The sequence below is a fragment of the Chionomys nivalis genome, chromosome 21 (assembly GCF_950005125.1).
Source record: "Chionomys nivalis chromosome 21, mChiNiv1.1, whole genome shotgun sequence".
In the NCBI taxonomy this organism is placed as follows: domain Eukaryota; kingdom Metazoa; phylum Chordata; class Mammalia; order Rodentia; family Cricetidae; genus Chionomys; species Chionomys nivalis.
In genome coordinates, this window is record NC_080106.1 from 23,077,347 (window position 1) to 23,088,553 (window position 11,207).

General features: G+C 52.5%; 1 protein-coding gene across 2 annotated transcripts; it reads left to right on the plus strand.

Annotated features, from left to right (window-relative positions):
• Positions 1-673: 673 nt before the first annotated feature.
• Has3 (hyaluronan synthase 3) lies at positions 674-10,489 on the plus strand. Of its 2 annotated transcripts, none has more exons than XM_057754405.1 (4): positions 674-765; positions 4,094-4,732; positions 8,541-8,642; positions 9,538-10,489. In XM_057754405.1, exons 2-4 carry the CDS (start codon positions 4,094-4,096, stop codon positions 10,459-10,461), a joined length of 1,665 nt encoding a protein of 554 aa, XP_057610388.1. In that variant the 5' UTR covers positions 674-765; the 3' UTR covers positions 10,462-10,489. The 2 variants fall into 2 exon arrangements, with proteins under 2 accessions (XP_057610388.1, XP_057610389.1); XM_057754406.1 differs by lacking the exon at positions 674-765 and adding an exon at positions 1,205-1,294.
• The last annotated feature ends 718 nt before the right edge of the window (positions 10,490-11,207 follow it).

Below are 11,207 nucleotides of genomic sequence, written 5' to 3' on the forward strand. Positions count from 1 at the left end.
GTGGGTAAGTCTGAGAGGAAAACTCCAAACTGCAGCTCATGTGCCTATGAACTTCTTTCAGCTGCTGAAGTTATCGCCGAAGCTTGGAGAACACAATTTTGGAGGAGTCAAGACAAGCTTTCTTGTCTTGGCTGTCCTGGAACTCACTCTGTAGACCAGGCTGGTCTCAAACTCACAGAGGTCCGCCTGCCTCTGCCTCCCGAGTGCTGGGATTAAAGGCGTGCGCCACCACCGCCCGACCGGTAAATTTATTTTTAAAACTAGTCTTTTAATTATCATTTCTCTTCAAGATTTTCCGGGATGTAAAAGATCAAGGTCTCCAGCTGGCTCTAAACCTCTACTAACAGCACCCTCCTCTCTTGAACCCCCTCTCCACCTCACCTCACCCAGCTCAGGGACCTGGAAAGTACGAGCGAGGCTGTCAGGTGGAAACTTAAGAGGTCGGGATGTCGGAAATAAAGCTGTGAAAGTGGGGAGGAAGACCTGCCTGGGCTTTAAGACTGGAATCTCCTATGTTCCTGCTAGACCAATCTGCAGCTTTTGCAAACAGCCTTAATATCAGCGCCCCGCTGCGGAATTCAAAGCTCAGCTTGTCACGACTGCTAACACCTTCTTTGACCAGCCTCTTTCTACTTGACAATTTTTCTCTTCTGTTCCTCTCTCTTGCCACCGGGAAGGTTCCAGAAGAGCATTGGTTTTAGGGAGTCCCCTCACATAGCGGTGCAGAAGTCGGGGAAAGATACTCTGGGCTGGCCGGCTTGCAGGGTGAGTAGGTTTTCAGACTTTGGGAAACGGGTGTGGGGGCGGGGATGGATTGGAACGGTTTTGGAGGTCCCTATGGGTCGTCTGGAAAGTTAACGAAGCTTCAGGTTCTAGGCTGGGGACAATGGCCGCCTTTCCAAGGCTACTGGCCCAGAGGTCTGTGCGGAGTAGCAGAGCCTTGGGCTGCACTGGGGGTCCCTAGTTTTCCAGGGGGCGCAGAGGCTGCAACTCTCGAGCCGGAGGGGCTGCGTCCATGACGGACCCCGGGTCTGGAGAGCAGCAGCCGGTGACCGGGAATCGGGTGCGCTCGCGGGCTCCGGGAGCCCTGCCACTCTTGTCAACTTTCCCGTCCCGGGGAGGAGGAGGGCGGTCGCGCGCAATACTTAAAGGCTGCTTGGCTGGGCCGGCGATCATCAGTCGGAGTGCGCGGCAGCACCGTGGAGGCAGCGCACGGCGGCGGCGGGAGCCGGAGGAGGGGCATGGAGCCGCCGCGGCCCTGCTGAGTACCGGAGCGCGGGCAGCCGGCGGCACGGTGAGCGCATCCAAGGGGCGGGCCATACGGGACTGCCCCTCCGGCGCCTCTTGCCGCGCCCTGGGGACCCCAGGGCTCTGGGTGGTCAGGGCTGCGTCCGTTTTCGGCTTCCCGGCAGCGGTCCATGCAGCCGGTTCCCCACCGATCTCTACTCCCTTTCTTCCAACATCCTGGGCTCCTGCAACCTCTCTCCCTTCCTCCCTTGCGGCTCGTGTTTTGTGAATGAATTAGGAGGCGGGGGGGGGGGGGAACGACACTGTGGTGCGGGGCGCAAGGCTAGAGTGCCCCTCCCCCCACTCACGCCCGCAGGGGCTTCGCACCTGCGGGGACACCAAGATTTCCAGCGATCTGGTCCCCACAGCACGTGTCTTTGAGATGAGCTCTCACTCCTTGCCGGCTCAGAGGGGTCCGAGGGCGCCTAGGCGCGGGCGGAGGAGCCGCAGCCGCCAGTACAAGTTTCCATACCGGTGCGCGTGGGCCCGACTGCAGGGCGCACCTGTCAGAGAAAAAGGCGCTGCGAACCTTGCAGACCCTCAAAGTTTCCCGGCTGGATAGGGAGGTGTGCGTCCTTGCCTGGAGGTTTTATTTCTTTCCTTCCGTTGTCACACGGCACATCGATCTTGTAAAGCGTTCTAGCCTCCTGCCCTTGAACCCGAGTGCGCTGTAGCTAGCCTGGGCCGGGCTTTCCTGGATCTCTTTTTGAGGGGTTGGGGGAAGCGGCCCAGGATATAAGATCACACTCTCGTCTACTGGCTTAGGGAAATACAGCCCCCTGTCTAGGCAGGGGACCTCAACCAGAGCCCGCGTCAGAACCTGATTGCACATAGGGTATCTGGCTGCAGAACCTTCTTCGGTCTTCTGTGGGGAGGTGGGTACAAAGGTAGTGCCTCTTAATTCCTGAGGGGGAGGGGTCCGGCCCGCGGATGGAGGGGACTGGCAACAGCCGGGATGTCGCCTTTGTTTGCAGACACTCTTTCGCCAAGGTACCTGGGGCCCTGGGAAAATGAGTAGGGCCTGATTTAGCTGTTATTTCTTGGATTTTCCGTTCCTTCTCTGGATCGTGGAAATCGGCACGTGGGTGTGGCCGTGTGTCTTTAGCCAGGCGGGCGAAGCTCAAGCCGGGTGAGGAGCGTGGCGAGAGCTTCGCTAGCTGCCTTGGACCTGACCGGATAGCCTCCGGAACTGCACCGAGGCGGGGCGCCAGGGCGCAGGTTGCTGGGCTAGCCAGGGCACCTCCTGTCCCTTCCCAGAACAAGGCAAGCCGTAGGGCCCGCAGCGCCCCCCCACACACACCATGCGTCAGCCAGAGGGGGACAGGCAGGGAACGTAAGCCTGGGGCGTCCTGGGCTGGGTGTGTGCAGGGAGAGCTGGGGGTCCTACAGAGGAATCACGCAGTGGCTCCTGGGGCTGGTGGAGCGTTGAGCCCCAGAGGCCAGGCTTCCCAGAGAGGCCAAGCTGCCTAGCGCCCTTTCAGATGTACGCGGCTGGAAGAATGCTTGTGCAGACTGAAGCAGTGACTGCCTGTTCCTCACCCATCCTATGTGAGGGGAGTCCTTGGCAGCAAAGTCTGTTCCTGTTGGGATGGGGCCCAGTTTCAGGGAGATCAGAGTTGAAGCAGGCCTGGAAGTGAGAGGGTCATTGTCTGAGACAAGGTGGAGACGGATTCTCCGGATGGGACAGGTAGCAGCCACAGGAGGGGAGGGCAAACTCTCCTTACCCCTCTGTTTCATACCCTCTCCCTCGAGGGCTAATGTACATCCATTTTCTGCGAAAATGATCTGAGAGGCAAGGAATCATTAGCACCACTCCCGGGAACAGGGACACTAAATCTTTGGGCAAGGTCAGGTAACCAGGAGGCAGTGGAGTTTGTCCAACCCTTGGTCTCTGCTGCCAAGTCCTGGGCTCCTTTCCTTAATGCATAGCTGTTCCCAACGGGGCAGGTGCTAGGAACCCCAACTTAGTTACCAACGGAAACCTGCATTGTTTGCCTGACTGGCTGGGCAGGGGAGCCTACCAGGGCACTAGGACCAAGTAGGTGAGAGTCCCCAGCAGCCATCTCTGCAGTGCCTGCAGCGGTTCCCTCTGGCTCTCCGTGCTGGACTTGTAGGAGGGCTGTCCATACCCCAACTCTGACACTCCCCACCCCCCACCCCCACCCCGGTCAGTTACCCCTCTGGCCTTCTCTCCTGCCTCTCAAGGAAAGGAAAAAGTGAAAGCAAACACCAGGCAGTTCTTAGGGACTAGCAGTGGAAAAGGGAAATGATTTGTGTCTATCTACCTCACACCTCTTCGTGTTCCTGCTTTCTCCGTGGGTTTTTGCTGTTACAGAGGAACAGTTTCCCCCTAGACTGCACTCGCTCATTAGAGGTGACGGCTATAGGCCATGGCTGACACCTGACCCCTCTTCTCCCATGATGCCTGTCTCCTCTGTGCCCAGCGTCTCTGCTGAAGTTCTCCCACATCCCAGGGACTAACTAGCCTTTGGTTTAGCTACGGTCAATGCTACTCTAATTCCCTTACCTGTCACCTGTTTGCTCCTGGAACATGCTGTGAGGTTAGGAGTAGGACACATTTTACAGTCACACAGCTAAAGAGGGAGTGGGCTGGGCAGGTAGAAATGGCAGAACTGGGACTTGAACCCCAGCAATCTAGCTTCTGAGTTTCCATGTGGCCTTGGTCAAGTTGAATGAGGTGACAATGTTTTTTATTAGTGGGTTGTTTCTTGTTCTGGGCCTATCTCTGAGAATGCTCCTCTGAGACTGCTCCCCTGCCTGACCCCACTATCCCTTCTGTTCCCAGATGCCGGTTCAGCTGACTACGGCCCTGCGTGTGGTGGGCACCAGTCTGTTTGCCCTGGTGGTGCTAGGGGGCATCCTGGCAGCCTACGTGACAGGCTACCAGTTTATCCACACAGAAAAGCACTACCTGTCCTTTGGCCTCTACGGTGCCATCCTGGGTCTACATTTGCTCATCCAGAGCCTGTTTGCCTTCCTGGAGCACCGTCGCATGCGCAGGGCAGAGCGCCCACTGAAGCTACATTGCTCTCAGAGGCGACGTTCGGTGGCACTCTGCATTGCTGCCTACCAAGAGGACCCTGAGTACTTGCGCAAGTGCCTGCGTTCAGCTCAGCGCATCGCCTTTCCAAACCTCAAGGTGGTCATGGTAGTGGATGGCAATCGCCAGGAAGATGCCTACATGTTGGACATCTTCCACGAGGTTCTGGGTGGCACTGAGCAAGCTGGCTTCTTTGTATGGCGTAGCAATTTCCATGAGGCGGGTGAAGGAGAAACAGAGGCCAGCCTACAGGAAGGCATGGAGCGTGTGCGAGCCGTGGTGTGGGCCAGCACCTTCTCATGTATCATGCAGAAGTGGGGAGGAAAGCGTGAAGTCATGTACACAGCCTTCAAGGCCCTTGGCAACTCAGTGGACTACATCCAGGTAAGGCTGCCTCCCTAGAAGTGTGTGCACACTGGCACATACTCTCTCCTTGAGCAACTTAAATCTGCTGCTGCCACCCCTCCTTGCCCATAAACAAGGCATAACAGTTCTGAGGAAACCCTGGGTTGTCCAAACCTGGGCTGTGGTTCTCTTGGTAACTGGGCACACTTTTGAACTGGAGTCCCCATAATAACAGCAGCAAAAGGGTACACAGCACTGACTTCATAACAAGCACTATTGGGGCTGCTTCAAATATATCCATTCTTTTAACCCTTATAATAGCTCTGTAGGTCAGTGCTGCTCTTTCTGGGTTCACAGAAAGGCGAACAGAAGTTTAGAGGATAACTTGCTTAGGTCAAACACAGACCATGCGAGCCCGGCAGTCTATCCACGGCCTGCTTTTAGCCCTTGGCTCACTCCAGGCAATAGGGTGACCAAATACCATAAGGAAGTTTGAAGAGGGAACTAGAGAGATAGCTTAGCAGTTAAGAGCGCTGGCTGGCTGTTCTGGCTGACCCACTTTCCGTTCCTAGAACCCACGCAGCAGCTAACAACCTCTCTAACTTTAGTTCCAGAGTATCTGACACCCTCTTATGGCCTTTGTAGGTAATGCATGCACATGATGCAGACTTACATGTAGACAAAACACTCATACACACACAATAATTTTTTTTTCTTTTTGGTTTTTTGGCTGTATGGGACAAGCTCTGTAGACAAGGCTGGCTTTGAACTCACAGAGATCCACCCGCCTCTCCCTCCTGAGTGCTGGCAGGGATTAAAGGTGTACACCATCAAATGATATAAAAATAAATCTTAAAGTATAATGAATAAAAGGGTTCTGCTAAACACCACTCAGCGTTGTTTGCATTAGGGCCACAAAGTCCTGTTCTTCCTAGTGTTGAATTCGTGTCTGACAGCTGGAGGGACGCAGGCATATGAATGGCCAACTTCCTTTTTCCAGTGTTGGCAGGGCTGGAACTCAAACAGACCCTTCCCAGATCCTGATCAAGTGGTTGCTGGCACCAGAATTCTATTAGACTGGCAAGGTTTGCATAGCTTAAAATTTCAAATACACACTAGAGAGAGCAAAAAATATTAAAAGTACACATTTCAGTACCAACTAGAAACAGACAACTCAGTTGCCCAGGTTCTGGTCCAGAATTCCTCACAGCCTCTTGTGACTTCTACACTTGCCAAGGGTTCTGCCATCTGTTTACAAACACTGAGAGAATAGTGGCTGTTTGGAAGCCACGGTGTCCCGAGTCCATCTCGTTGGCATCATGTTCAGTCCCTGAATACTATGAAGTGTTCGATAGTATAAAGTTAGCTTGTGTGTGTGTTTCTCCCCAAGACAGGGTTTCTTTGTATGCATGGCTGTCCTAGAACTTGCTTTGTAGACCAGGCTAGACTTGAACTCACAGAGATCCGCCTGCCTCTGCCTCCCAGTGCTGGGATTAAAGGAGTAGTACAACTGCCACTGCCCAGCCCTACTTTGTTTTAAAGATTGTTTTTATTTCATATGTACGGATATTTTGCCTGCATATTATGTCTGTGCACCATTTGTGGTTGGTGTTCATGGAAGCCAGGAGAGGGAATTTGATTCCCTAGGACTGTAGCTATAGGCAGCTATAGCACTGGGAATCGAATCTGGGTCCTCTGGAAGAGCAGCCAATGCTCTTAGCTGCTGAGCCAACTCTCCAGCCCCACTCCCCCACCCCCGTTTTTTAACGTTATCCTTGTATAATAGTTGACTTGTTTGTCTTTTCCTAAATCCATGGACCCAAGTATGTAAGCAGGGATGTGTCTAGAAGGCTGTTGACTCTGCAGTTTACCTGGGAACTTGGGGTCTTTGTTAAACTTTTCTTAGAACCCAGAAGCACAGGAAAAAGCCCTTTGTCTTGATAACTGCTCAGGCAACAATAACTTTATTGGCCATTCCCTGAAGCATAGGAGCCGACCAAACCGGCTTTGCCTGTCTTCATCACCTGTGCTCTGGTGGACCTTCAGTCTCCCACTAAAGCCATGCTCTACTCTTCATGGTCCTGAGCCACAACCTAAGGCAGCCCTGGTTATAGCCAGTGCACGTTTGCTGGGCTTCAGCCACCCTTCCAACAGTCCTGCTAAAGATGTGTCTGTTCCTCTGTGGGGAAAAAACAAACCTTTCCCAGCCAGGGGAGACCCAGGCAGACGTTACTCTTCCTTCCCTAACTGCATAGTTAGGACCTTCTTGGAGTGGATGAAGCAAAACAGCACGGAGAATGGGTTTGAAATGATTACTGAAGCCAGGTGGTGGTGGCGCACGCCTTTAATCCCAGCACTCAGGAGCCAGAGGGAGGCAGATCTCTGTAAGTTCAAGGCCAGCCTGGTCTACAAGAGCTAGTTCCAGGACAGGCCCCAAAGCTACAGAGAAACCCCATCTCAAAAAACAGAAACAAAAAGAAAGGGAAGGAAGGAGGGAGGGAGGGAGAGAGAGAGAGAGAGAGAGAGAGAGAGAGAAAGTCACTGAGTCAAGACCAGCAGCATTGAGCAGTTGACCGTTAAATTGAGGCGGTGGCTCTGGGAGTCTAGATGGGACCTTTCCCAGCTCCAGGATGGAAGGAAGTCTGGTGGTAGGACAGAGAAAGCAGAATTGGTGCTGATGGCTATACACTCCCCCTTTAGCATTCTGCTGCTTGTTTGTGCCACCTTGTATTCTAATGTGAAGAGAATGAGGAAGGCTGGGGTGTCAGAGGCAGCCTCATTTCTTCTTGGTTCTGGAAATTTAATTAAGGGCCTTGTGCCAGCAGCTTTAGTAAAAGCTTCTAAGGGATTTGAGTTTATCTGCTCGGAGAACAGTGACCATTGAGCCCAGTCAGTGGTTAGTAAACCCAATTTATCTGCCCAGTGGAATGCCAGGACCATCTCAGTAACTTCAAAAAGCATACAGAAAAGGCTGGTCATGGTGGCTCACAACTTCAGTCCCAGCAATTGGGAGGCAGAAGCGGGCAGATCTCTGCATTCAAGGCCTTTCTGATCTACATAGCGCTTCAGCACAGCCCTGGCTATATAGACTGTCTCAAAATGAAAGGAAGGAAAGAAGGCAGGCAGGAAGCCAGCCACCATGGTACATGTTCCCAGAGCTCAGGTGCAACTAACAGCGATACGAAGCAGGGTGTGACTGCTGGCAACTGCTGCCAGCTTCCGGGTTTATTTGGAGTAGGTCAGATAAGAGGAGCTGTTGGCCTGTCATAAAGACTTGACCAAGGCCGGGCGGTGGTGGTGCACGCCTTTAATCCCAGCACTTGGGAGGCAGAGGCAGGCGGATCTCTGTGAGTTCGAGACCAGCCTGGTCTACAAGAGCTAGTTCCAGGACAGGCTCCAAAACCACAGAGAAACCCTGTCTCGAAAAACCAAAAATAAATAAATAAATAAATAAATAAATAAATAAATAAAGACTTGACCAAGATTCCAAGCACAGAAGGTTTGGGCAGCAGCAGCTTCGTCTCATGGAGGGGCTTTTGGGCAGGTAGACTCATTCTTATCCCTGTAGGTTCAGCAGGAGAACACTGTAGGCAAACTACCGATGAGAGCATCTCAGCAGTAGCCTGACATCATCATCCGGGACACTCTCCTTCCCCTCGTAGTACCTGAACTGTTAGCTGTCCATTTCCTTACTTCCCTTTGCTTTCCCTTCCCCCTTTCAACCTAGCATAGGGAAGCTTGCTGGAAGTGAATGGGAGAGGGGTCAAGCTCCTCAGGCAGGAGCAGCCCCCAGAGGCAGGAGGGTACTTACACAGGCCGGCGGCGCTGACCACGCACTTCCCTACAGGTGTGTGACTCTGACACCGTGCTGGACCCAGCCTGCACCATTGAGATGCTCCGAGTCTTGGAAGAAGATCCTCAAGTAGGGGGTGTCGGAGGAGATGTCCAAGTAAGAAGTAACCAAGAGTTCCTGGGGGTTGGGGCTGGCCTTTCCGGTTTACAAGCCCAGTGGGATATGCCTGGGAAATGAATCTCTGGACTTCCTAGCATCTGGGGAGCAGTTTCCCTGATAGTTTGTGTGGTCTTTCAGGGCTCACTTCACTGACTGCCCAACTCATTTCCTGCTCTTACTGAACATGAGTAAGGCGAGGGGAGCATTAGAAAATTTGAAGAAGGGGGCTGGAGAGATGGCTCATCTATTAAGATCACTGCTGCTCTTGCAAAGGGCCCAGGTTCGATCACCAGCATCTACTTGATGGCTCAGAACATCCTGACTGCAGTTCTAGGGGATCTGATGCCCTCTTCTGGCCTCCACAGGCACACATGCCATTGGTGAATAGACATACATGTAGGAAACATTCACACACAAAATAAAATTTTTTTGAAAGCTCATGTATTTGGAAGGACATAGGATCTGGATACTGCAGGTATCAGAAATAACTTCCTTTTGGACTGATAGTATAGCAGATAGCTCCCAAGTTAGTTCCTTGAAAAGCCCATGTTCTAGGGAACGCAGGCTAAAGAGCTGTAGGGGGCATGTTAAGCACACGGAGCCAGGTCTTCTGCCAGAGGACACTGCAGGCAATGTCATGTCACCTTAAGGGCTTTCCAACCACTAAAGCCTCTCTAAGACCAGGCACTGACTCCTGGATCATCTTAACTGGGAGTCAGTGCAGGTGTAAAGGTGGCTGGGGCTGGAGAGTTAGGCTCTATATGACCACTCCGAGTTTCGGATTCTTCAGTTCTAGTAAGTTCACAGCTAACATCCAGGATTGTGAGCAGTAGGCTGTAGAACTCAGGGTGGAAAGGCCTCAGATGAACACAGCATCTCTGTCCCCTTACAGATCCTCAACAAGTATGATTCATGGATCTCCTTCCTGAGCAGTGTGAGGTACTGGATGGCCTTCAATGTGGAGCGGGCCTGCCAGTCCTACTTTGGCTGTGTGCAGTGTATCAGTGGGCCTTTGGGCATGTACCGAAACAGCCTCCTCCAGCAGTTCCTGGAGGACTGGTACCACCAGAAGTTCCTAGGCAGCAAGTGCAGCTTTGGGGATGATCGGCACCTTACCAACCGAGTCCTGAGTCTTGGCTACCGGACCAAGTATACAGCACGCTCTAAGTGCCTCACAGAGACCCCCACTAAGTACCTCAGATGGCTCAACCAGCAGACCCGCTGGAGCAAGTCCTACTTCCGGGAATGGCTCTATAACTCTCTGTGGTTCCATAAGCACCACCTCTGGATGACCTACGAATCAGTGGTCACAGGCTTCTTCCCGTTCTTCCTCATTGCCACAGTCATACAACTTTTCTACCGTGGTCGCGTCTGGAACATTCTCCTCTTCCTGCTGACGGTGCAGCTGGTGGGCATTATTAAGGCTACCTATGCCTGCTTCCTTCGAGGCAATGCAGAGATGATCTTCATGTCTCTCTACTCCCTTCTCTATATGTCCAGCCTCCTGCCAGCCAAGATCTTTGCCATTGCTACCATCAACAAGTCTGGCTGGGGCACTTCTGGCCGAAAAACCATTGTAGTGAACTTCATTGGCCTAATCCCTGTGTCCATCTGGGTAGCTGTTCTTTTAGGTGGCTTAGCATACACAGCTTATTGCCAGGACCTGTTCAGTGAGACTGAGCTAGCCTTCCTAGTCTCCGGGGCCATCCTGTACGGCTGCTACTGGGTGGCCCTCCTCATGCTGTATCTGGCCATTATTGCCCGGAGGTGTGGGAAGAAGCCAGAGCAGTACAGTCTGGCTTTTGCTGAGGTGTGATCTAACCCCTAAGTAAAGTGGGACAAGTGCAATGGGTAAGGGAGGGGAGGGAATGGAAAAGACAGGGTGGGAGGGCGCAGGGAGTGTTGTGTTCTAGTCTCATGGCCAAAAGGACAAATCTGAAATGCAAAGAACTGTGACTGCGGTGTGGCCTGCGGAGCTCTCTGCTCTCGAAGCTCAGCACTCTCAGAACTCTCGAAGTTCAGGCGCAGGGCAGATGGACTTGCCTGTTCTCAGGCTAGGTCTGCTTGCCCTTGCACAGGCAGTGACCTCTGAGAAGATTTTACTTCCTTCTGTTAACTACAGAGAGCCCAGAAATGTGCTAAACCAAGTGCTAACTTCCATCCTGTGACAACTTCTAGTACAGAAGCAAGCAATGACAGACTTTAGGAAAATGTCCTCCTACCCTATTTGAACATGAGGGATAAGAGAAGTTCCCATCAAGTCTGGCCAGCTAGTATCCCCTTCCCCAACCTCTAATTAGCCATCAATGCATTACGATTGTGCCTGAGATAACAAGGCTGGGAAGCCTGATCTTTGATCAGAAAACAGGGTCTAAGAAATGGTGCTCTATGTAATATACTCCACATCTCACTCTATGTAATATACTCCACTCCACATCAAAACATCCCAGGGATAAGCCAAGCCCCCAGGGGTTAAGTACTACGTTTGGTGGTGTTTGTGCATATTATAAAGGAGAGTTTGGTCATGGGTGCAGTCCCAGCACTTGGAAGGTAGATGTAAGA